General features: G+C 38.2%; 1 protein-coding gene across 2 annotated transcripts in view; it reads left to right on the forward strand.

Moving 5' to 3' along the window:
• The window catches only part of ankrd28b (ankyrin repeat domain 28b), a 167,833-nt gene that overhangs the window by 74,299 nt on the left and 67,393 nt on the right, over positions 1-26,141 (forward strand). For both annotated transcript variants that reach the window (XM_028818209.2, XM_028818208.2), the window contains exon 2: positions 8,584-8,667. In XM_028818209.2, coding sequence (XP_028674042.1) covers positions 8,584-8,667 — 84 coding nt within the window. The remainder of the gene's footprint in view (positions 1-8,583; positions 8,668-26,141) is intronic.

The following is a 26,141-nucleotide window of genomic DNA, read 5'->3' on the forward strand; positions in this document are numbered from 1 at the left end:
GATAAACAGCTTGAAATGGGTCTGTGGATACTTTAGATTTCTTGACAGCAAAGAGATGTTTTTAAAAACTAAACTCTGTGTAATAGAAAGAATTGAGTGGAGGTCCCATTGTTATACTAATGTAATTGGTAATAAGTGATGAGGTAGCTTTGAGTATAAAGATGACACTGGTTTCTGACTATGGGTTATTGTGATTGAGAATTGATACAAACGATGCAATGTAAGTGTACAGTAGATGAGATTGAACCCTCACTTGCTTTGAAAACGGACCAAATTTATAGATAAATGAAGAAGGGATATTGAAAAGAGATTGTAAAAGTTAGAATGTTTAAAAGCCTCAGTTATTATATACATCACCCAGATTATATAGGAATATTCAATCATGCTAGTAAGAATTCCAGAATATTTTGGACTAGATAAACAAAGATAACAGTGTGATTCCTAACATTTTGTTTGACACTGTCATCTGTTTTCCGGGTTCTAATGAGAGCTCTGATAAAACAGCTGAGAATGCACACTGGTGCTTAAATATGGTTATGTCTTGACCTGTAATTCTTTATTTTGGCTGGTGAGCTGTTTGCCTTGTGCTCTTTAGCTTGTGATATTTTGGTGGTTCTGGAAATGTACCTTTTACTTTACCTTCCTTTCAGGCAGCGTTCTTGGCAATGAGAGCTTAAGGACAGCCACACTTTGGCCTAGGACGTTTCCCCTGATTGTGTGACATATCCCTGTCTTGGGGCTGATCAGACCCAGCCTCTTTGAAGCCCATTGATGCCTCAGTATGCCCATTAAAAGTTTCAGGTTAGTTGCTGGTCACTGTTAGCATCTGTGGATGTGGAACCATTTTCTAATTTCCCCTTGTGGATAAATAAAGTACATCTGCCTGTCTATCATATTAAGCGTTGGTTAAGAAAAGGTGAACTCTCCTCATACCTGATCAGTTGTTTTATCAGATGTAAGTCAAATGGCAAATAGAGCACTGACCTCAATATCGTATTTTCAGTATGAAGCTGATACCAGAATACTGAAAAATGTAACAATACTATATATATTAACAGTATCAGTATCACAGAGTGAAAGTTGGTACTGCACTGTTACATGACTGCAAGCAGACAAAATACTTTGTATGGCACAATACATGAGAAAAACCTAAGTGAAAACTTCTGAATTTCAGTGCAAGATTGTGACAGTTGTGCTTATTTAAAAAAAAAAAAAAAAAAAAACAGTACACAAATTCACACATTGTCTTTTATTATTGACAGTTTTATTGCATTATAGAGCTCGCTCAGATTCATGTGTGTTTTTTTAAGGTGCATTGATTGATGGATTATGTGTGAGCAGTAATTGTTTAACTTGTGGTGTCACAAATATCTAAGGGAAGATGAAATGTTGGTGAGATTAATCGCTTTTTGATGCAATTTTCTGCACAAACCCAATAAAGAAATTCATTCTCTGATTTTAATAAGCACATCAAAAGATGTTGATCCTGCAAGTATCCATCCATTTTCTAACTGGCATATACAGTTCAGAGTTACAGTGGAACCACACACCTATCCACTGTTGGCATTCAAGACAGTTGTAGCAAGTAAAAATTGAGGTAAGTTTCAAATGAAATGGCTTTTTGGATTGTCTATAATGGTAGTAAAATGAGCTGCTCTATTTAATAAGTCGTCCGCATCTGTAATTGTTCCCAGGGGGCTGCTAATTGCCACAGCTGATCCACATCCCTGTGATAAATAGAAGCGCGAGGTGGCTAGAGGGGAGAAAGTAAGAAACAAACGGAGGTTGCAGTAGAAGAAGACTGGAAGCAGGTAGAGGAAATCCAGTGCAGGAGAGTGAGCGAGAGCGAGCGCAGGTTTGCGGGCAGCTGAGCAGTGAGCCTGGGTGTTTGGCCGGCACCCAAGGAACAGTCGATTGTGGTCGCTCCCGCTGAGCATTTTGTGAAGTGCAGGAGTGACTGGAAGAAGGATGGCTCGCCACATAAGGACAGTGAAGGCAGCGGGAGTCGGGATTTGGGACGTGAAAGCCCCAGAGGTGTAGCCTACTGGAGCCAGGGAGCGGTGAGGCAAACAAACCAGTAGGAGAAGGCAGAGAGAAGGTCAGCTGCAGGTAGGGTGGCTCGCCTGGTGCATAGCCTGGACGGGAGAAGCAGGGGAGTCACCAGTAGAAGAAAGGCACAGTGCTTTGTGTTTTAAAAGACTGCTTCCAGCCATTGTTTTAACCTCATTGTTTTTAAAAGATTTTTTGTATTGGATTTTAACCTCCACCTTTCACTCGTTTTAATGGATTATTTATTTAATGAAGACGTTTGATACACTGCACTTTATTTAATTTGGACACTTTGTTTTGTTTGCTGTTTTTAATAAAAGCACTTAGCATTTTTTGCACCATCCCCTTGCTTCATTGTTGTGCCTCACTGCCTAGCTAATCCGTGACATTACAGACGGTATCAGGTTCAGAGCTCCCAAATGGAAGATGGTAGCGTGGAGCAAAACCCGCATCGTCACATTCTCTCCTTCGCTCTCACATTGCTTACCCAATGGGTCTTCTCAACTGGGCTCAGATGGCGATGAACTTGGTCATGTCTTCATCTCTTGTCCCAGCAATCACAGGTCTGTCACTACTGGCATACTTGGAGCTGGACTCCAACATCTTGCCACCTACCTTTAGTTCGGCAGGACCCCGGTCCACTTGGTCACTTCTGCTCCTCCTATTGCTCAACAGGAGTGACCCACCCATGCATGGAGTGCCATTTATCCACCTCCATTATGGAGCTACCCAGCCACCTCTCCCATCCTCCACACTAGCATGATTAACATGATTGTGCACTTTCACTTTTGGGTTTTCTCTACTGCTGCTCAGACTTTTGAGGAATGGATGGGCTCACTGCACTCGCACGTGAATAAGTATATAGCCAATTTCCCCATTATACATACTAAGACTGCATGACCTTCCTGCAGCATACACATACACCTACAAAGCCAGAGCCACACTGTTTTTAAAAACCTTGCACAAGCATTGACCCCAGATATGCTGCATCACACAAGGTCAGTCCAGTTAATTGTCTAATTCTGAATTTGTACACAGGCATAAGCAATAAGTCTGATTACTCCTATCAGACACATTGAAAACAGCACAACAAAGGCTGTTTAAAGGTGTTGTGACATAACAGAATAATATAAAATTGACAAGCTTGATTTTATACCCTAAGTTGAGACAAAGCTAAAAAGGAAGGTGCGAGTTGGATAATTAAAGAACCAGGAGTTTGTGACATTTGAAATTTGAATTAATTTTACCCACTGTTTATTGACCGTTTATCACGGTTAATCCGTTCCAGACTCTACCGCGATAAATGAATTTCCGCGAAGCAGGATTCTTTATTTATAAATCGAATATTTTTGCAGTTAGAGCATAGAAAACCTGTTTACAGCCTTCTAAATACGTTTTTTAACATTATTAGAGCCCTCTAGACATGAAATAACACCCTTTAGTCAAAAGTTTAAACTGTGCTCCATGACAAGACAGAGATGACAGTTCCGTCTCACAATTAAAAGAATGCAAACATATCTTCCTCTTCAAAGGAGTGTACATCAGGAGCAGAGAATGTCAGAGAGAGAGAGAGAGAAAAGCATCCATCCATCCATCCATTTTCCAACCCGCTGAATCCGAACACAGGGTCACGGGGGTCTGCTGGAGCCAATCCCAGCCAACACAGGGCACAAGGCAGGAACCAATCCCGGGCAGGGTGCCAACCCACCGCAGGACACACACAAACACACCCACACACCAAGCACACACTAGGGCCAATTTAGAATCGCCAATCCACCTAACCTGCATGTCTTTGGACTGTGGGAGGAATCCGGAGCGCCCGGAGGAAACCCACGCAGACACGGGGAGAACATGCAAACTCCACGCAGGGTGGACCCGGGAAGCGAACCCAGGTCCCCAGGTCTCTCAACTGCGAGGCAGCAGCGCTACCCACTGCGCCACCGTGCCGCCCGAGAGAAAAGCAAACAATCAAAAATCAATAGGGCTGTTCGGGCTTTTAAGTATGCGAAGCACCGCCGGACAAATCAGCTGCAAGGAAGGGAGCAATGTGAAGGTAGTCTTTCAGCATTTTTTAGAGGAGCGTCCGTATGCTCTAGGGCAGTGTGTGAACAGCCCTTCTGCTCACACCCCCTCCGTCAGGAGCAGAGAATGTCAGAGAGAGTGAGAGAGACAGAGAAAAGCAAACAATCAAAAATCAATACGTGCTGTTCGGGCTTTCAAGTATGCGAAGCACTGTGTGGGAAGCATATCGTATATCATTGAGGAGTTCTATTTAATACATAATACGTGCTCTGGTTCTCGGCCATCTGCCAATAGTGTCCCTTGTATGAAATCAACTGGGCAAACTAACTGAGGAAGCATGTACCATAAATTAAAGGACCCATTGTCCGCAGAAATCCGCGAACCAGCAAAAAATCCGTGATATATATTTAGATATGCTTACATTTAAAATCCGTGATGGAGTGAAGCTGCCATAGTCGAAGCGCGATATAGCGAGGGATCATTGTATTACAGTTGCAAACCCAACAGACTGGCTGGCAGACCAGTTTATAAAAGCATGTTGTTACACTAACAGCTGTAAAGAGTTTGTTTAAAACAAAATATCCTAAATAACAGTATCTTGAAATTCACTAATATAGCATTATATTGTTTGAATTTTTATTTTTTGTATTGAGTTTAATCAAATTTTTTTAGGTAATGAAGAGAAACTGTCTAATCTGGTAGTTCTTGATAATATTATTGTTTACAAATCCTATACTGAAAATCTCTCTACGTGTGGAGCATCCCCCACTTGTTGTTACACTGGGAGAATACCCTTGTCTATTACAATTAAAGCCTTGTATTGTATTTTTATATTTATGAATACCAATACAAGTTTACTTAAATGATATGTCTATAATTACTTGAGAGATATACCATTATTTTAAAGCTGCTGTTACTGTATTTATATATTTTGAATTCTATTACAGAAAAAGGTAGTATAGATAAATAATTGAGGTACTTTTAGTAAAATGAATGGGATTTCTGTTTTTGCCATTGTATCAAATAGGTATTAAGTGTCATGATATTTCACTGGTATTGTTATTAGATTCAATAATCTTGGTATTGCGACATCCTTCCTGAATCTAGGTGCTGAGTGTACTAGACTTTATTCTGTTTGGTAACTTAGTAATAACTTTCCAGTCTTTTGACCACCATAGAATGGGTGTTTGAAGAGAGAGGAGAAAATATAGTCTTTCTTTAAAAAAGTGCGCTCTACTTTTGTGTCCCATGTGAGTTGTCTGAGCAGAAAAAAAAAAACAAAACTCGTGTGGCACTGTATTCATAAGCAGGTTTCCAGTTTCCTCCCACTGAGGCTTTCTGCACACAGTGGAAAAAGCTTGAAGAGGGCAATGGAATTCAACAGTTCAAATAGCGAACTAAAGTACTGTTTGTGGTAGTTTTCTTATATAATAAGGTAGTGATTACAAAATAAATTAGAAGACGGAAAAATTAACAATAAGCTTAGCCTGAGATTCAACCATTCATCCCTACATCTCTTTTCAGTGTGTCTATTTCTATTAGTGTATTTAGTGGGCTGGTGGTTTTCCATGGCATTAATGAACCTTGGATAAGACACCACTTGTTACAGGTTATCCATATACAGTCAATCCTCAACTTTCTCACGGTTAATGTTGTTAGGGAAAGGTGGAAACGTTGACGACATGAATGTTAATACATTGAACTGATGGGAAGTAGGAGATTAGGTTACTGCAACCAACAAAAATTGTAGTTGTTCAATAAAGAGTGCTCAAAATACACTTTTCTACATATAATTCTTTATAACAAAACATTGTTTTCTTATAATATGCAGTTTTCATAACACAGTAACCATAAAAAACAATAAAGTGCAATACACAAAATAAATTGGTAACATGCAAACATTTTTCCTCATTAGTTATTCTTTTGAGTTCTGTGACACTTTGTGCTAACATCTCAAAAAACTAAAAAAAAATTGCTGTTGTCAAGACACCCAGACTCTTGAGGTCTCCACCACACCTCCAGCACTGTTCTTCATGGCTGGTGGATGACATTGGTGATTGTAAATAATGCACTGGCTTGAAATGATCCGTTATCATTGTCTGCTTCGTGTGCTGCTTGTGATCCTTAATGGGTTTCAGAGTACGGAAGCATAGCATAGGTGAGTTGTATTGTATTTTATTTATTAAGATTAATTGACTATAGGTAACATTTGTCAAGTTAATTTTCTAATTCTGGGTTTGTACACAGGCAATAACAAAGCCATTCACACACACACGAGATACTCAAAAATGTTTAAGAAGATTTCTGAAATAATAAATTAATGTAAGACTAACAAGATTGATTTCATATAGAAAGCCTTAACATTTGTACAAATGTAAAAAAAAAAAAAAAAAGAATGGACAGGTTTGGACAACTAAAGCAGCAGGAATGTGTGACATTTGTAATTTGAATTAATTTGAGTCCTCTCTTAAATATTCTTTAGTAGGTTGTATAACCAGCTAATGACACAAAGATACATCTTGCAACTGCAAATGTTACAAATCAGATTTTAAAAGCATATTGTTAGAAAAACAGCTTTAAAGTGATTACGGTAAGTGAAAATCTTCTGAAATATCTTGGAATTCACTAATATAATAGTACAGATACAAAAATATTTAAATTTTTATTTTTTATATTGTTTTTAAGCAGTATTTTCAGTAACTGGAGAGAATAAGTCAAAGAATAAATTTACAATGAAATTATTCTTTATAATCCCTATACTGAAAGACCCTCAAGATTATAAGCCCCCACACTCCTTTATTTTTACACTGGGGACATCCTCATGTTTGTCTCGCATTCAAATTCATGCCTTGCAATGTATTTTGGTATTTACAAGCGCCAGTATCAGTTTACTTAAATGATAGCTGGGTAACTACTTGATGTATATATCATTGTATCAAAGCTATTGTTATTGTTAGAACTTAACATATTTTGCATTCTATTACAGGAGAAGGCACAATATTGTTCACTTACATAAGTGAACTTTTGTAAAAGGAAGTTAACTGAAATTTTTGTTTTTTGCCTTGTTATTGACTAGGTATCAATGATCGTAAAATTTTACTGCTATTGATAGTAAACAAATTCTGGAATTGACATCCCTACTGTTTTGTATGAGTATGCATGTATATCTATATTTATATTTATAATTTGTATCTTTTACCTAATTATGAATCCATGTTTTTAGGAATTGTTCTGAGATGTAGGTGTTTCAGTTTCTTTTTGTAGTGGGAGTGAAGTGGAATCTGGGCCAACTGGCATTGCTGCTTCGGCTGTCCATTAAAGTATATTCTGCTTTAGCATCAGTTAAAGCTTGCCGCTTTTTAAAGTGTGTATTGTATTTTTGTTTCTAACTTTCCTTTCAACAATTAAGTCTAAATGCTGTACCACTTTCCATCACTTTGAATAGGCATCCCTGCACCAGTGATACTCATAAGACCCCAGCTTAGGTGGAATATAGGGAATGCCCCACACTACCAGCCACCCTTATCAGCACAAATGGACTACACCAGTACTAAGGTTGTGTCTGTAGCCAGTTGGATATAAATAAAAACAGACTATGTCCATTCATAATTTAATGCAAACAACTCTCTCCTATCTTAATGGATTCTCCTCTAAGATATTTAAGCGCAAGGGATCCCATGGTAATCCTGGAGCTTAGCCACGGACAACTTGAAGACACACACAACTTGTTATATTGGGACAAGATCCTCCACTTCTCTTAAGTTTGCATAGCACAACTTTAAATGTGTGAGAGCTAGCTATCTTGTTCAATTGCTTTGGAGTTGCAGGCTTTTTTTAGCAAGTTAACTTTTATTCTGTGGTGTCATATCCTTTATTATGATCAGTAGGAGAGGGAACCGAAGGGTGATATCCAAGAGTATGTAGCTTTTTTCAGGATGGAAAAGGTAATTTTTGCATGGCCTAGCTACTGAACAATAATGAATATTACCTTTTTTAACACTGTAATCCTTGAATATGAAATTTTCAGTGTTTTCAGGACTATCTATAAGTTGGTAATCAGTAATACTAGGGGGCTGTGCCCCCTGCTCGCTTCCCTTGCTCACCCTCTTCCCATGGGGGTGTTGCTTGCCAGCCACTTCGCATTTCTGCCACTCACGTTGTTTGGTAGTTGGGAGAGTGGTAAGGGAGAGGGGGCTGAATGCAAGTTAAGGAGATGCAATCAGATCAGCTTCCGTCTGGCTGCTGCCAAGCTGCATGTTCTGCTTGTCACGCTGCATGTCGATCATTTAAAAGCCTGTGCAGCAGCTGTCTTTTACACTTTGACATCCCGCGAGAGACACTTTAAAATATCGTCTCCTTCCAAGGTTTTTTTTTTTATAATAGAGAGATATATACAGTACAATAGAATGCAGTTATGTTTTTAGAGAGATGGCAGTTTTGTTCTATTTTATTGCGCATTTTACTAAATAATTTCTAAAAATTATTCCTCTGCCTCCCTTTTTTGTCTTTCAGCCTCCATTGGTACAAGCAATATTTAATGTTGACCCCGATGAAGTACGCTCCTTGATATTCAAGAAAGAAGATGTGAATGTCCAGGTAATTTTAAAATTTCTTACTCAAATATGTAGAGAAAAGCCAAGCAAAATGACACCTTTTATTGGCTATTGATTACACCTTGCCTGAAGAAGGGGCCTGAGTTGCCTCGAAAGCTTGCATATTGTAATCTTTTTAGTTAGCCAATAAAAGGTGTCATTTTGCTTGGCTTTTCTCTACATTCATAATGGCTAACACGGTACCAACACCTTAGTATTACTCAAATATGTAAATTTTGTGGAATTGAAAGTAAAATAAAAGCTGTTTCTTCTACAAATATTAAAAGTCCCATGTATTTTACTTTTTAAATGTACTTTAATTAAATATAAGGTAGGATCCTGCCATAATACTTCATATACTTCAATGGACATAAAGTGCAGAAAATTTAAAAGTATGCTCAAAGCAGATGTTATTTTTTCATTCTGAAATGGTTTCCACAAACTCCGTACATGTTCTATTCTGCTGCTCCTCAAAATTGTCCATGTGATCCTGTTGTACTCCATGAAATACACTTCTACTGACCCACTACCTTGCTGTATTAGCAGTGAACTTAGAGCTTTGAGGTAAAGGCACAAATAATAAAATTTATACAGCCACTGATCATCAGGCTCATGTTGATAAAATACTATATAACTTGTCTGATGGAGCTCTTTACAGTAAAACAAGGTATGTAATTGTTTCAGTCAAAGATTGTCAGAATCAATTATTCCCATGCATATGAGTCATTTGTGTCTGTGCTTTTTTCATTCTTCCTTTAGAAATGTGCTACATTTTAATTATATATTACTACATGCATTTAGTTCTCAGCCAGATCACTGTCTATGTGGTGTTTACATATATCTGCATTTCACCCATGCTCTCCAGTTACTAAATCCCTAAATAAGTATGAATGGATATTTTCTTAGGCTTTACTTTTCTGAGATCCTGACAAATGAATGTTTATACCAAATAAACAGTTATTGGTTCCTGCCTTCAAATGATAATATTGTGAATTTTCTTTTTTAAGAAAAGAATTAAATATTGACTCATGGAAGTTTGTTACTTTTTTAATTTATAGTAATGTGTGAGTGATTATTGACATTATGTAGTGTCCAAGGTTAAGGATGCCCAACAAAGGAACAGAGCCTCACTTTCTGTGATGCTGCCAAGTCAGTCTCTCTTCAATCTTGTACTTCAATCATTTGGAACCATATAAGTTATCTCTAGATGGATGAAATATTGTTGAACTCATTTGTAATTAATACTGCCTCAGTTACATACATAAAAACAAAAGACGTTTACAGTATGAGCAGCAGTGGGTAAAAAGTATGAAACAACTGGAGAGAAAACCAGTCTTCCTAATGGTATGCTCAGTTTGCTTACCTATAAACTGCATTCTGGTGCTGTCTTAACAATGAAAAGTCAAAGCCCCATTCTCCGTACTTATATACGATTATGGGACATGGTCTAGTGAAAGGTAGCGTTAAGTGTGTATTTTGACAGCTTTAGCAAACTGCAGACACCTTTGTTAAAGTTTGAAGCATTACTAAGAATATGTATGTTGTTTCTTGATAGCTCTTTTTTGTTTTGATGTCTGTTAAAGTTTGGCATTGCCTCCTTTTGTAGTTGCTAATCGTAATTGTTTAGCGCCATATGTCCACGCACACATATGTGTGTGTGTGTGTGTGTATGTATGTATATGTGTGTGTGTGTATATATATATATATATATATATATATATATATAATATATATATATATATCCGTCCATCCATCCATTTTCCAACCCGCTGAATCCGAACACAGGGTCACGGGGGTCTGCTGGAGCCAATCCCAGGCAACACAGGGCACAAGGCAGGAACCAATCCCGGGCAGGGTGCCAACCCACTGCAGATATATATATATATATATATATATATATATATATATATATATATATGTGTGTATATATATATATGTATATATATATATGTGTGTATGTACACACACACACACACACAGGGTATAGAAAAGAATCACCCCCTTTTAAATATCCCCCTTTTTTTTTTCTTTTTGACGTATGCAGTGAGTATAGAAAAGAATCGCCCCCTTCGAAATATTTCCATTTTTTTGCGTTACAGCCTTAAATGAAAACACACAAACTAATATTTTTTCCAGCTTTACTTACTCAATGCAGTCTATAACATCCAAGTGAAAGATATCAGAGCTACAGTTCAGAAGAATTTAAAAAAATAAAAAACAAGAAATACTGAGATTAATAAAGGATCACCCCCTCCTAAACAATATTTGTAAACTCAAGCAGGTGTAAGTAACCACCATTTCCACTGCAGATCATGGTTACTGGCTTCCACCTGTGATCAATTGTAGTCAGTGTGATTAATGAAGCATAAAAACAGCTGTTCCTGGAGCATTCCCTTGCTTGGTAGTGCAACTGACAGCAAACGACTGACTATGGGTGGCAAGCCACTTTCAAAAGATCTTAGGGATAGAGTTGTGGACAGACATAAGGCAGGAGATAGATACAAAAAAAATCTCAAAGGCTTTATCAATCCCAAGGAGCACAGTAAAGTCCATAATAAAGAAGTGGCAAGTGTTTGGTACTACTAGGACCCTCCCTGGATCCGGCCATCCGTCCAAACTGGATGGAAGAGCAAGGAGGAAACTGGTAAGAGGGCTACCAAGAGGCCAATGCCCACTTTGAAGGAGTTACAGGATTTTATGGCAAAGAGTGGTCATTGTGTACATGTGACAACAATTTCACAAGCGCTCCACAGTTGTTGCAGGAGGGTCACAAGGAAAAAGCCACTTCTCAAGAAAGGAATGCACCTTGAAGATTCTGATGCCAAGTGGAAAAAGGTCTTATGGTCAGATGAGACCAAAATCAAACTATTTGGCCTCAATACCAAATGGTACACCTGACAGAAATCCAATGCAGCTCACCATCCACAACACACCATACCTACAGTAAAGCATGGAGGTGGCAGCATCCTGTTGTGGGGGTGTTTCTCTGCTGCAGGCCTTGGGGCTTTCGTTAGGGTGGAAGAAAAAATGGATGGGGCAAAATACCATCAAATTCTTGAGGAAAACCTGCTAGCCTCTGCCAGAAACTTGAAGATGAGCAGAATGTTCACCTTTCAACACGACAACAACCCGAAGCATGCAGCAAAATTGACCACACAGTGGCTGAAGGAGAAAAAAGTGAATGTCCTCGTGTTGCCCAGTCAGAGCCCAGACCTAAATCCCATTGAAAATCTGTAGAAAGATTTGAAGATAGCAGTCCACCAACACTCACCATCCAATTTGACTGAACTTGAACAGTTCTGTAAAGAAGAGTGGGCAAATATTGCTCAATCTATTGTAGATGTGCAAAGCTGATAGTGAAGTATCCCAGCAGACTCAAGGCTGTCATTAAAGCAAAAGGTGGTTCAACAAAATATTGACATTGGAGGTGATCCTTTATTAATCTCGGTATGTCTTGTTTTTGATTTTTTTTTTTTAATAATTTTTCTGAACTGTAGCTGTGATATCTTTCACTTGGATGTTATAGGTTGCATTGAGTAAGTAAAGCTGGGAAGAAATATTTTTGTGTGTGTTTTCATTTAAGGCTGTAAAGCAAAAACAATGGGAATATTTTGAAGGGGGTGATTCTTTACCCCCTGTATATATATATGTGCATATATGTGTGTGTGTGTGTGTGTGTGTATATATCTATATGCCTAAATTGAAATGAAAGCATTTTAAGTTTAGAATAGTGTTTGTAAGGTTTAAAAAAAGGGAAAATGACGATAACATGGAAAAAATATGCATAATAAACACAATACTGTTGGTACCTTTTTAAAGGAGCAAGTAGTACTGGACTTTTCATATCACTATTTTCATATTTCATATTTCTTCACCATAAATAAAAATGTTCAATTAAGAAAGGAAAAAAAGAGAGAACATCAGTCGAACAGTCCTCATTTTAATATAGGTGATGACCTCAAGCCCCATTGCTAAACTGGAAAGTTCAAGTTGAACATGTACACGAACCACCAAGGGTATAAAGACAACTGCAGGTCTAGCCTTTCTGCCTGAAACAAACCTATAGCACGAAGACAGTTTGACATACTACAAGAATAAATGTTTTTCTAGATAAGTAATTAACATTGAGAATAAGAGAGAAAATTTGAAGCAATTTCTCAAGTAAACAAAGCTGGGTGCACTATGAGGATTATGTTTTTGATTTATCCAGTGACTATAATACTGTCCTGTCATTTCTGTTAAGGGGTAAGCTAAGTGATGTGCAGGTGGATAATCCTATAGTGTCCTGGATAATGGACTATCTGTCTGGCAGACCACAGTTTATGAGATTCAAAGTCCATCTCTAATGGGACGAATGTGAACAACACTAGAGCACCACAAGGACCTGCTCTGACTCCTTTTCTTTTCACTCTGTACACCTTGGACTATAAGTATAACAGGGTAATTCTCTATCAAATCATCACACTTTTGGACCTCATTGTCACAGATTTTAACGAAACTTGGAATGCTGATCTGGTCATATGAGTAACCCATGGAACTGAAATTGCATGTGTCTTGGGACAATATTAAGGGAGATTTAAGCTAACAAAGTTGAACTTTCTGGTGGTTGTTGGTTATAAATTTGACTGGCTATATCACCCTAAATATAAATTGCACAGAAATGGTTCCCATATTGTTTTAAAGCTCTATATTTTAAGTAAATGCTAAGCTATCCCTGAAATGAAAAATTACTGCGTTATGAGTGAATGTAATATTAAAAATTGAATGGCAAAAAAACTATTTTAAAATTCGTCATTTTTTTTGCTAAAGGTAGCTTATAATGTCATGAATATCTCCAGGGAATTTGGTCAGCATGCCAAGTTTTGTTAAAATCTGTGACGATGAGGTCCAAAAGTGTGATGATTTGATGTGGAATTACCCAACCATAGGTCATGTCATTTGCTAAATTGTTTTGATAATTTTGCACTTATGGATTGTATTTATAAGGTGGATATAGACCATGGAGTCAGAAGAAGTTTGTTTGTTTCTTGGTGCAGAAAGAATGGTCTGCAACTTTACATCACAAAACAAAAGAACTACAACTGGTCACTATTCAGATGGTGTATGTAGAGATGTTTGTAGAGGAGGTGTATTGCTATACATACTTGGGGGTCCGCAACAATGACAGGCTGGATTTTTCTTGTAACACAGATGATCCTTATAAGAAAGGGCGGAGCAGGCTTTTTTTCCTTAGGAGACTGTGTTCCTTTAAAGTGTGTAGTGCCATTTATTCTACAGATGTGTAATGGCTTGTATGATTTTCTGCAGTGTAGTGTGCATGACTAGTAACTTCATTTCATGAGAGGCCCTCCGAATAAACAAGCTGCTAATTAAGAAGGCAGGCTCAGTTATATGATTCATTCTTGACCACCTGGAGGAGGTACCAAAAGATGAAAAACTAAGTGCCATTATCATCAATGCTGCACATCCTCTTTCTGACACACTAACACTTGTACGTTCAGCAACAAATTTAGTAGAAGTGTGTCAAGAAATGCTTTCGGGTCTCCTTTATACCAGTGGCAGTACACCCGCATAAAGCTTCCCTGAGATTGTAACTGCCAAATCAGAAGTTTTTCTTTCTTTTTTGATTTCTTTTTAGTCATTCTGGTGTGTATATGTTATAGTGGATGGTGGGAACAGACTGGCTGATGAACTCTGCTCCCTTACCTGCCGAATAGGCTGGGAGGCCAGGGAAATGTATGGACAGGGGGAGAAAGCCTCCTGAAATTACGTACTTCTGCAACTTATAGGATGGTAACATTCCTGGGCTGGTGTGCCCATTCATGTGCCCACAGGGAGCTACAGTCCTATGTGTTAGCCCTACTGGGTTCCTTGCATTCTGCAAGGAAAGGCTGTTCATACTTTTTGAGGTTCCCACTTGACCTGGGAGTGCTTACTCCTTGTAATGTCCTGACAGTGGAAGTGCTCCTGGATACTCATCTCACTTAGAGTCGGAATTGGGAGCAAGAGGACAAAACTGATGGAGAAGTGAGGGGATGTGGAAAGAAAGGAAAAGCTGAGTTGTTTGAATTGTTGTCAAGGAAGAAACCTGGGCAAGGTATTTTCATTAATTAATTACAAGGTCATTTTGAACCTGAGACTGTAGTTGGTGCATTTGTGTCTAAGGATTGGCAGTTTGTATATACACTTTATAGATTGATATATTGAGCTTCTATAAAAAGCCAAATTCCCCCCCAGGGACAAATAAATGTTGATCGATTTTTTGGGTGTTACAAATATTTTAATGATAAATTACTGAAGGGAGGTTATTATATATTTAGTAGAACATCTGGCACATCTGTGCCCCTCTGGCATTTAACTTCTTTGATGTTAATCCCAAGCCTCCTTTGGGCTCAGAATTCTATGTAAAAAAGGTTAATCCCAAATTTTTGGGGGGATAATTGGTGTTATGATACAATGTACAGCGTTAAACTTGGATTATGCTCAGGGCAGTATTTTGCTGCCATCTAGTGGATAACATAACATTATACTACAAAAAAATCCTGCATATTTCTGTGGGGTTTTTTTTGCCATTCTAAGTTAACTTGTCAATTTTCCTGAATGGGAACCAAAACACAATGGAGTGTAAATGAGAAGCTGTAAAGCCAGAACTTGAATCAAGTTATAGTGATGACAGTGCAAGCTGGTCATCCTACATTGCCACTAATAGTGAAACTGATGAATATGACACTGTATGACCGAACCGCCATGATATGCCTGGTGAACTTGGATGCATGAATATTCACTATGTTTGCAAGTGTACGCTTGGCAAAATGGTTACAATCCAATTGAAAGACAAGTAAAATGTTAGTCCCCAAAGCACTGTTCACAATTCACAATGCAGCACCAGTCAATGTTCATGTCCTGGAAAATTTGGAAGTAAATGACCCTTGCATTGTGGTCGCCTGTTATTACACAAGGGGCATGTTGATTGTGCAGATCAGGTACTTTCTACCTAGGATGTGCAAGCAACAGACAAAATATAAGAAAAGTGTGCAAAGGACAGTGTTTCTGGTCCGTGTATTTTTTGGTATTTTAAATTTCATTTTAGAAGCAAAAATGAAAATGAAAGGAATTTTCAGATTTTGAAATTTGATTTAGAACAAAATGAGGGGAAATAAGGTATTTTTTAATTCTATGGTAACAAATAGCAGTCATAAACTTAAAATTACACATACTTTTCTGGATTTATTTGTGATTCAAATAATGAAAGTGTAATAGCTCAAAAACAACAAAACAGACGCATATATAGCTTTAGTCATCTTTATTTCATATGACAGACGCTCAGATATAATTTCGACGACAGGCCTTGTTTTACCATCTCTAATATCAGGTCTGAGTTCTTTTCCAACGTCATGATGATTGTCCAGTCTACACACCAGTGACCAGTGTTTGCTGCAAGTGGCGCATTACCTCATCAGGTTGTTGACCTACAAAAACGTCCGGTTCCGACAAAATAAATAAAGGGCGTTTTCTCGTTCTTGTTTCTTGTATTTTTCTTTTCTGATGTGCGAAAGAACAAAAGGAAAAAAGTTATTGTTTTGAGTTTTTCATTTTTCCCTTTTAAGCTGAAAATTAAATAAGTGTCTCTTTTTCTTTTATAAATGATATTTTCTGAAACGAAATTTCAAATACCAAAAAGTACACGGACCGTTTCTACTGTCCCAATTGTGATATTAGTCAGTGCATTGGTGACTGTTTCGAAACATATTGCATGAAGGACATCTACATTGGTTTCCTTCTATATTTGTGTTGACGTATTGGTATTTGTTTGTTATGCAAATTAACATTTTATTTGTTGAAAAAATTGAACGATTATACTGTAACTAGTTTGTCCAGGGATAAACACAACACTTAACATGTTAATGCACTGTTCAGTAAAGAAAGTGAAAAAGAAACTTGGTGTTTGGGAAGTGATTTTACTGACACTCCGAAGTGACTGCTACCTGCCTGTAATTATATGTCTACCTCATACAGTCTGAGAGCACATTCTTCCTGTCCTGTACAGTAATTGTTGAATTACCTAATAGACATTGTGGCAGTTTACTCAATTAAGCAGTGAAAGATAAAGTGTTACGGGGATGGAGCCTTTGGCAAAAATCACTGAGCAGAAGGCAAGAATCTAGCCCAATAGTCTTGCAGTTCATCACATAGCCCCCTTATGCACATCAACAACTACATGTATTCCTAACATCACATTTATTTCTAACATTTCAAAATCACAGTAATTTGATCATGAAGAGTAAATTTCAGTGCATATAAAATCTATTCGAAGTATAACTAAAATGCAGTTATGTAAAAGTAAAATTAAAAAGTGGCTTTTTAGGATTTTTTTAAATGTTCAATGATATCATCCTGGCTTCTCTCTATTGATTAGCGTTTTCTGGATTTTTGTTACATAACTGCAAAAGGCCACCTCACCACTTCTTGTGTACTTAGTCCATTCAGAAATACAAATAAGACATTGGATCAGTCAGCCCAGAGATTCAGTGTCATCAGGTGCTGAGAATAAAGCTGCAAGTCCACTGCATAGTGTTTCACCTTGTGTTTCGATATAATATGGCCTAACAGGAGCATGTAAAGTGAAAATAACAGTAGGCGAAGTATAGAACCCTGCAGTACATCACATACATCATCCTGGATCCTTGAACTACAATCGCCAGTACTAACAAAGAATTTTCTACCTGTTAAGTTAGACAGTACCAGAGAGAGACCCACCCATCTTCGAAAGCGATTTATGAGAATACTATGGTCTATGGTGTTAAATGCTGTACTGTGCTTGCGTTTAAAAGAATAAGAACAGATATGTTGCCCTCATCAGCATTAACCTGACTCGTAAGTCATCCACTAATTGAACCAATGCAGTGTCTGTACTGTGATTTGATTGAAAACTTGACTGAAACTTATCAAGAATAAAATGTTTATTCACGTAATCACCTAATTTCTGAAAAACTTCCCTTTCTAGAATTCCTATTAAAAAGGCATGTTACAAATAGTTTTAAAGTTGTCAAAGACAGAGGAGACAAGACAGTTTTACTTTAGCAAAAAATCTACAAAGGTTAAATTTAGACTTGCCAATAATCTAACCTGCGCATCTTTGAGATGTGACAGGAGAACTGGAGTTGCTAAAGTGAAACACAGAGACACACAAACTATACTGATAACGATCTGGTACATACAGGTGCTGGTCATATAATTAGAATATCATGACAAAGTTGATTTATTTCAGTAATTCCATTCAAAAAGTGAAACTTGTATATTAGATTCATTCATTACACACAGACTGATGTATTTCAAATGTTTATTTCTTTTAATGTTGATGATTATAACTGACAACTAATGAAAGTCCCAAATTCAGTATCTCGGAAAATTAGAATATCAGTTAAGACCAATGCAAAAAAAGGATTTTTAGAAATGTTGGCCAACTGAAAGGTATGAACATGAAAAGTATGAGCATGTACAGCACTCAATATTTAGTTGGGGCTCCTTTGGCCTGGATTACTGCAGCAATGCGGCGTGGCATGGAGTCGATCAGTCTGTGGCACTGCTCAGGTGTTATGAGAGCCCATGTTGCTCTGATAGTGGCCTTCAGCTCTTCTGAATTGTTTGGTCTGGCATATTGCATCTTCTTCTTCACAATACCCCATAGATTTTCTATGGGGTTAAGGCCAGTTGAGTTTGCTGGCCAATCAAGAACAGGGATACCATGATCCTTAAACCAGGTACTGGTAGCTTTGGCACTGTGTGCAGGTGCCAGGTCCTGTTGGAAAATGAAATCTGCATCTCCATAAAGTTCGTCAGCAGCAGGAAGCATGAAGTGCTCTAAAACGTCCTGGTAGACGGCTGCGTTGACCTTGGACCTCAGAAAACACAATGGACCAACACCAGCAGATGACATGGCACCCCAAACCATCACTGACTGTGGAAACTTTACACTGGACCTCACGCAACGTGGATTCTGTCTGTGCCTCTCCTCTCTTCCTCCAGACTCTGGGACTTTGATTTCCAAAGGAAATGCAAAATTTAATTTCATCAGAGAACATAACTTTGGACCACTCAGCAGCAGTCCGGTCCTTTTTGTCTATAGCCCAGGCGAGATGCTTCTGACGCTGTCTCTTGTTCAAGAGTGGCTTGACACAAGGAATGCGACAGCTGAAACCCATGTCTTGCATACATCTGTGCGTGGTGGTTCTTGAAGTACTGACTCCAGCTGCAGTCCACTCTTTGTGAATCTCCCCCACTTTTTTGAATGGGTTTTGTTTCACAATCCTCTCCAGGGTGCGGTTATCCCTACTGCTTGTACACTTTTTTTCTACCACATCTTGTCCTTCCCTTCGCCTCTCTATTAATGTGCTTGGACACAGAGCTCTGTGAACAGCCAGCCTCTTTACAATGACCGTTTGTGTCTTGCCCTCCTTGTGCAAGGTGTCAATGGTCGTCTTTTGGACAACTGTCAAGTCAGCAATCTTCCCCATGATTGTGTAGCCTACAGAACTAGACTGAGAGACCATTTAAAGGCTTTTGCAGGTGTTTTGAGTTAATTAGCTGATTAGAGTGTGGCACCAGGTGTCTTCAATATTGAACCTTTTCACAATATTCTAATTTTCCGAGATACTGAATTTGGGACTTTCATTAGTTGTCAGTTATAATCATCAACATTAAAAGAAATAAACATTTGAAATACATCAGTCTGTGTGTAATGAATGAATCTAATATACAAGTTTCACTTTTTCAATGGAATTACTGAAATAAATCAACTTTGTTATGATATTCTAATTTTATGACCAAGCACAGAGCATGATCGTGAATTAAGGAAGCAGTAATACATTTCCTATATCCTTTTAGCTTTAATTACAATACTTTCTGTCAGTCTGGAATAGGCCACAGCGAGAATGTGCAGACTGATTTGTCAGGGATATCAGCTGTATATACAGTTGGGTCCATAAATATTTGGAGAGAGACAACTTTTTTCTAATTTTGGTTCTGTACTTTACCACAATGAATTTTAAATGAAACAACTCAGATGCAGTTGAAGTGCAGACTTTCAGCTTTAATTGATTGGGGTGAACAAAACGATTGCATAAAAATGTCAGGCAACTTAAGCATTTTTTTTAACACAATCCCTTCATTTCAGGGGCTCAAAAGTAATTGGACAATTGACTCAAAGGCTATTTCATGGGCAGGTGTGGGCAAGTCCGTCGTTATGTCATTATCAATTAAGCAGATAAAAGGCCTGGAGTTGATTTGAGGTTTGGTGCTTGCATGTGGAAGATTTTGCTGTGAACAAACAATATGCGGTCAAAGGAGCTCTCCATGCAGGTGAAAGAAGCCATCCTTAAGCTGCGAAAACAGAAAAAACCCATCCGAGAAATTGCTACAATATTACGAGTGGGAAAATCTACAGTTTGGTACATCCTGAGAAAGAAAGCAAGCACTGGTGAACTCAGCAATGCAAAAAGACCTGGGGCTTTCATGTATAACGTCGTGCTAGAACTCACACTATAACATGGCATAAGCACAAAAGCGGGAATGTGCGTACGCACAGAAAAATCCAGATGCAGGAATCTGTACATACGCAAACTTTCACGTTCTTCCGCTACATAAATCCCAATCAGCGTGAAAAGTTAACGCACGTGCACGCGCCTTCTGTCCCGCCCCAACTCCTCCCAGAATTACGCCTCTTTGAATATGCAAATCAATATAAATAGCCTTCTGAGAAAAGACAATGGGAAAAGCACAGGGGAAAATATAAGAATTTCAGCGAATACCAAGTGGAGGCAAAGGAAAAACGTACTATTTGTTTGTGTAAACAGTGGTACAGTAATCCCTCCTCCATCGCGGGGGTTGCGTTCCAGAGCCACCCGCGAAATAGGAAAATCCGCGAAGTAGAAAACATATGTTTATATGGTTATTTTTAGAATGTCATGCTTGGGTCACAGATTTGCGCAGAAACACAGGAGGTTGTAGAGAGACAGGAACGTTATTCAAACACTGCAAACAAACATTTGTCTCTTTTTCAAAAGTTTAAACTGTGCTCCATGACAAGACAGAGATGACAGTTCTGTCTCACAATTAAAAGAATGCAAACATATCTTCCTTTTCAAAGGAGTGCAAAGCAAGCAGTCAAAAAAAAAATCAATACGGCTTTTTGGCTTTTAAGTATGCGAAGCACCGCCGGTACAAAGCTGTTGAAGGCGGCAGCTCACACCCCCTCTGTCAGGAGCAGGAAGAGAGAGAGAGATAGAGAGAGAGAGAGAGAGAGAGAGATAGAGAGAGAGAGAGACAGATAAAAAAAATCAATACGTGCCCTTTGAGCTTTTAAGTATGCGAAGCTCCGTGCAGCATGTCCTTCAGGAAGCAGCTGTACACAGCCCCCCTGCTCACACCCCCCTACGTCAGCGAGAGAGAGAGAGAGAGAGAGAGAGAGAAAGTAAGTAAGCTGGATAGCTTCTCAGCCATCTGCCAATAGCGTCCCTTGTATGAAATCAACTGGGCAAACCAACTGAGGAAGCATGTACCAGAAATTAAAAGACCTATTGTCCGCAGAAACCCGCGAAGCAGCGAAAAATCCGCGATATATATTTAAATATGCTTACATATAAAATCCGCGATGGAGTGAAGCCGCGAAAGGCGAAGCGCGATATAGCGAGGGATCACTGTATAATCAACAAAAGAAAGTTGATTGAGTGACAGTGTCGGAGAAACTCGAAAGCTCAAGTTCACAGTCGCACAGTGCCCGAAATAAAAAAGAAATCACATATCAAAGTCGCTGTGAAAAGGCGAGTTGTAGCCCACCGTCTGAGTGTCATATGAAAGCTTATTAGGGTACAGACAATAAAAATAGGCACACATTGGGGAAAAAAGCACGAAATGTCAACTTTAATCTCGAAATTTCCACTTTAATCATGTAGTTTATTTTGCCATTAAAGTAGAACATCATAGACTTCATCTTAAAATCGTTTAATTTACTAGTTTCTCAAATCCCATTGTAACTAAAGTGGCATGTTAAATGCTTTGTTCTGTATTTGATCTTCTATGTGCTCTGTGTGTGAATCACTACCTGCTTCTTAAACGGGCTTTCTCTTTCTCCGACAGGACACAGAATCCATTACATTCTTGATATTACAGCTCTCTGAATAATTAAAATACTGAGATGTATATGTGATATCTTTTTCATGATGATAGGAGTTAAAGCATGTTATTAAACATGGGAACACAGTGGCGCAGTGCTTGTTCATGTCTCACACAAGAGGCTTGCTGCGCCATGCGCGACCTTCAATGAAATAATTTATCACAGCAGTACTGTCTCTTTCAAACGTACTAACCTCCAATTCCTGTCCTTACTTTTCTTTCTCCAAAAACCCAATCGCCACACAATCAGCTCTGTAATAGACGTGAAGCCATTTGTAAGCTTAAAACACCGATTCTTCAAAACTTTTAAGGAACATTGAAATATCTTCGTAGTACATGTTTAATTATTCTATCCGTCTATACTTCCAGTGTTGCGTCGGCACGAGCAAGAATACAATCAATGCAGGAACAATCCCTGAACTAGCTAGCGCTGCGGCACCGTGTCCTCACATGTTTAATTATTAACAATACAGATTATTTAAATGAAGTTAAAGTTTTATCTGTATAATATAATAAACATATTTTGCTGCATTTCATCTTAAAAATGAATACCGTCATATGTAAATACGCGCTTTATAAAGTGGCGCAGGTTGTGCAATATTATAACTGTAGTGCAAGTTTACAGTGAGGTAATTGTACTTAAAAGTAAACAGTTCTACAAGGAGCACTTGATGGACTGATTGAGTGCGTTTAGAGTTCTTGGGATAAAACCTTTTCTAAACCGCGAAGTCCGTACTGGGAAGTCTCTAAAGCGTTTTGCCGTGGCTCAGGCAGCGTCTGCTTCATGCTGTATACCGATAATTCTCTTTCCAATCAGCTGCTGCTGTGATTCCCCACTCAGATACAGTGATATAAATACTCCGAGTGGTGCAGTGAGAGTAATATGGAAAAAGATAATCTGCTGTGGCAACCCTTAACGGGAGCAGCTGAAAGAAGAAGATGATGCAGTGAGAGTTACAACGCTAAAGCAGTTATGGTATTAGGAATACTATGGCTATTCCCTGGACCATTATATTGCTGCAGGTTAATTACAATCAGATGCATTACACTAATAAACAATATGCAGTTAGTTTCAGTGTATTTATAAAGCCGCGCCAGGATTGTGGAGCTAAGAAAGAAAGGGTGACCACACAGGAACAGTAGCACTGCTTTGACGCTGGGTGCCGCCAGTCTGCAAAACCGAGCGGAGAAATTACGTACGCCATGGTATGAGTTACCATGGAAATGTGCGTGGCTTTACGCCAAGTTTAGGTTTTATACATCGCGATTTGAGCGTGGAAATGGGAGTACACAACATTTCTGTGCGTACGCACCGTTTATACATGAGGCCCCTGGACGTCCACGGAAGACAACAGTGGTGGATGATCGCAGAATCATTTCCTTGGTGAAGAGAAACCCCTTCACAACAGCCAACCAAGTGAACAACACTCTCCAGGGGGTAGGCGTATCGATATCCAAGTCTACCGTAAAGAGAAGACTGCATGAAAGTAAATACAGAGGGTGCACTGCAAGGTGCAATCCACTCATAAGCCTCAAGAATAGAAAGGCTAGATTGGACTTTGCTAAAGAACATCTAAAAAAGCCAGCACAGTTCTGGAAAAACATTCTTTGGACAGATGAAACCAAGATCAACCTCTACCAGAATGATGGCAAGAAAAAAGTATGGGGAAGGAGTGGAACAGCTCATTATCCAAAGCATACCGCATCATCTGTAAAACACAGTGGAGGCAGTGTGATGGCTTGGGCGTGCATGGCTGCCAGTGGCACTGGGACACTAGTGTTTATTGATGATGTGACACAGGACAGAAGCAGCCAAATGAATTCTAAGGTGTTCAGAGGCATACTGTCTGCTCAAATCCAGCTAAATGCAGTCAAATTGATTGGGCAGTGTTTCATGATACAGATGGACAATGACTCAAAACATACAGCCAAAGCAACCCAGGAGTTTATTAAAGCAAAGAAGTGGAAAATTCTTGAATGGCCAAGTCAGTCACCTGATCTTAACCCAATTGAGCATGCATTTCACTTGTTGAAGACTAAACTTCAGACAGAAAGGTCCACAAACAAACCACAACTGAAAGCCGCTGCAGTAAAGGCCTGGCAGAGCATTAAAAAGGAGGAAACCCAGCATCTGGTGAAGTCCATGAGTTCAAGACTTCTGGCTGTCATTGCCAGCAAAGGGTTTTCAACCAAGTATTAGAAATGAACATTTTATTTTCAGTTATTTAATTTGTCCAATTACTTTTGAGCCCCTGAAATGAAGGGATTGTGTTAAAAAATGCTTTAGTTGCCTCACATTTTTATGCAATCGTTTTGTTCACGCCACTGAATTAAAGCTGAAAGTCTGCACTTCAACTGCATCTGAGTTGTTTCATTTAAAATTCATTGTGGTAAAGTACAGAACCAAAATTAGAAAAAAGTTGTCTCTGTCCAAATATTTATGGACCTAACTGTAGCTGTATTTTTAGTATTAATTACAGATATATGAATTTTCTCGGGTAGTTCATATTGTTCTATGCTGTAAATAACTTGCAAAATTCGTTTGAACGGATAATTTTTTTTTTTTTCTGGCTGACTCTTGTTTCAGTAGCTATTTATTTTTCCTGGTATGCAGTTTAGTGAACCAGAACTGGATGAGTACAGCCAGAAAATAGTTTCAGTCTTTTTTACTTAGTGCCATTATTGACTAGATTTTAAACTTACCTTTTTTTCTATTAACATTTCTACCACTGACTCCAGAATATCACGTTCTTGTGGAAAATTCCATAAAGCCATTCTTGTAACTTCTCCTGTGTTTGAAACTTGTTTCAGGACACCTCAAAAGAACCGTTTCGGCAGCGGTGGTCTTCCAACTAGTTCCTCTTCCGGTACACTGATTTTTAACACTCACCTTACAGTTCACTGAACTTTATGCCAGGAAAACCGTACGGGGCTCCATAATAAGAACTGGACTGCAAGCAGGAAGAAAAATAATAATTTTTTCAAACGAATTGATATGGAACAGGGCTCCACACCCCTGACCCTCATTTCAGTAAAGAAAACAAAAAATAATCAGTTTGAACGGATTGTGAATATTACTGTCCCATGTTCTTAGTGCATTTATCACTGGGCTTTTATTTACTCATTACATCTGTATAAATTATTGCTCCTAAAGATGACAAAGCCAGTACCTGTGCATGGTTTGTTTTCTGACAAAGCAATTCAGACGATACCTAAGTAAAATTTGCAAAACATTTTATGTATTAAAATATATAATTGTTATGTTTAATTTTCTGATGCAATTTAAATTTATATTGATTTTCTGGCACTGGATTAACATAAGCGAGTCTAACTTGTACAAGATTGCTGAAACCAATCTCTCTAAGTATTGCTTTAGTGCAGATAAATGCACTGTGACCCAGCTAGACACTGAATCTGGCCCCATGTAATAACATCTATAGAAGTATCTTTTGTACAACGTACTTTGTATGTAGATTTCTGTTTCTATATTGGCCACAATAGCTGTGCTGAATCCCTAGAAGAGAAAAAGAAACGAAAGGGCAGTTTTACCACATATATGGAAGTAATGTTTCTTAAACAGCACAATCATGATTGTAAAATACTGTAATTTAAAAATAATGTTGAGAGTTAAATTTCAGAAGTAAAGAGGTGGCTAAAAATCAACCCCTTAATAAGAAAGGTGGTAATTTTCCTCACAGTTAGCCTGTGTAGTTCCTTGCACTGATTTTACACAGGTAATTGTCTGTGATCTGGTATTTTTTTTTTAACTGCAAATGCAGTGAAAAAGTGTGCTGAAAAAGAGTGCAGTTACTTAGAGAAGATATGTGGCAATGATGCAAGATTTGAAAAGCAACAGTTGAATTGCCTTGGATAAGGATGACTTTCCCATGGGGTTCAACTGTATGTCTGTGCTCTTTTTCCGTTGCATGTTATTTTTTATGTTTTTACATTACGGCATTTAAGTAGAAGTGTGTTTTATGAAAATAAATAGAAACGCAATTGAATTACAGAATTTTGTAAGCTTGTTTTTACTTTCATGCCTCTGTAACCTTGAGTGCATATTAGTTTATTATCTACAATTCAGCTCAAAATTGTTTTTTTGTGTTGTTAATTTGTAGTAGTAATAATAATAATATGCACATAAAAATCAGTATATTAAAGACCAGCTGAGTTGCTTTGTTACTTGGGGAATGTTAAGATTGACTTAAAAGGCAGCAGTAAAACAAGATCAAAAACATTGTACTAAATTTAGGTATAACCAGAACAAATTGTTTTTGTAGCACGTTGTTTCATTTAGAGTCAGGGTAT

This window comes from Erpetoichthys calabaricus, chromosome 13, assembly GCF_900747795.2.
Source record: "Erpetoichthys calabaricus chromosome 13, fErpCal1.3, whole genome shotgun sequence".
Classification (NCBI taxonomy): Eukaryota; Metazoa; Chordata; class Cladistia; order Polypteriformes; family Polypteridae; genus Erpetoichthys; species Erpetoichthys calabaricus.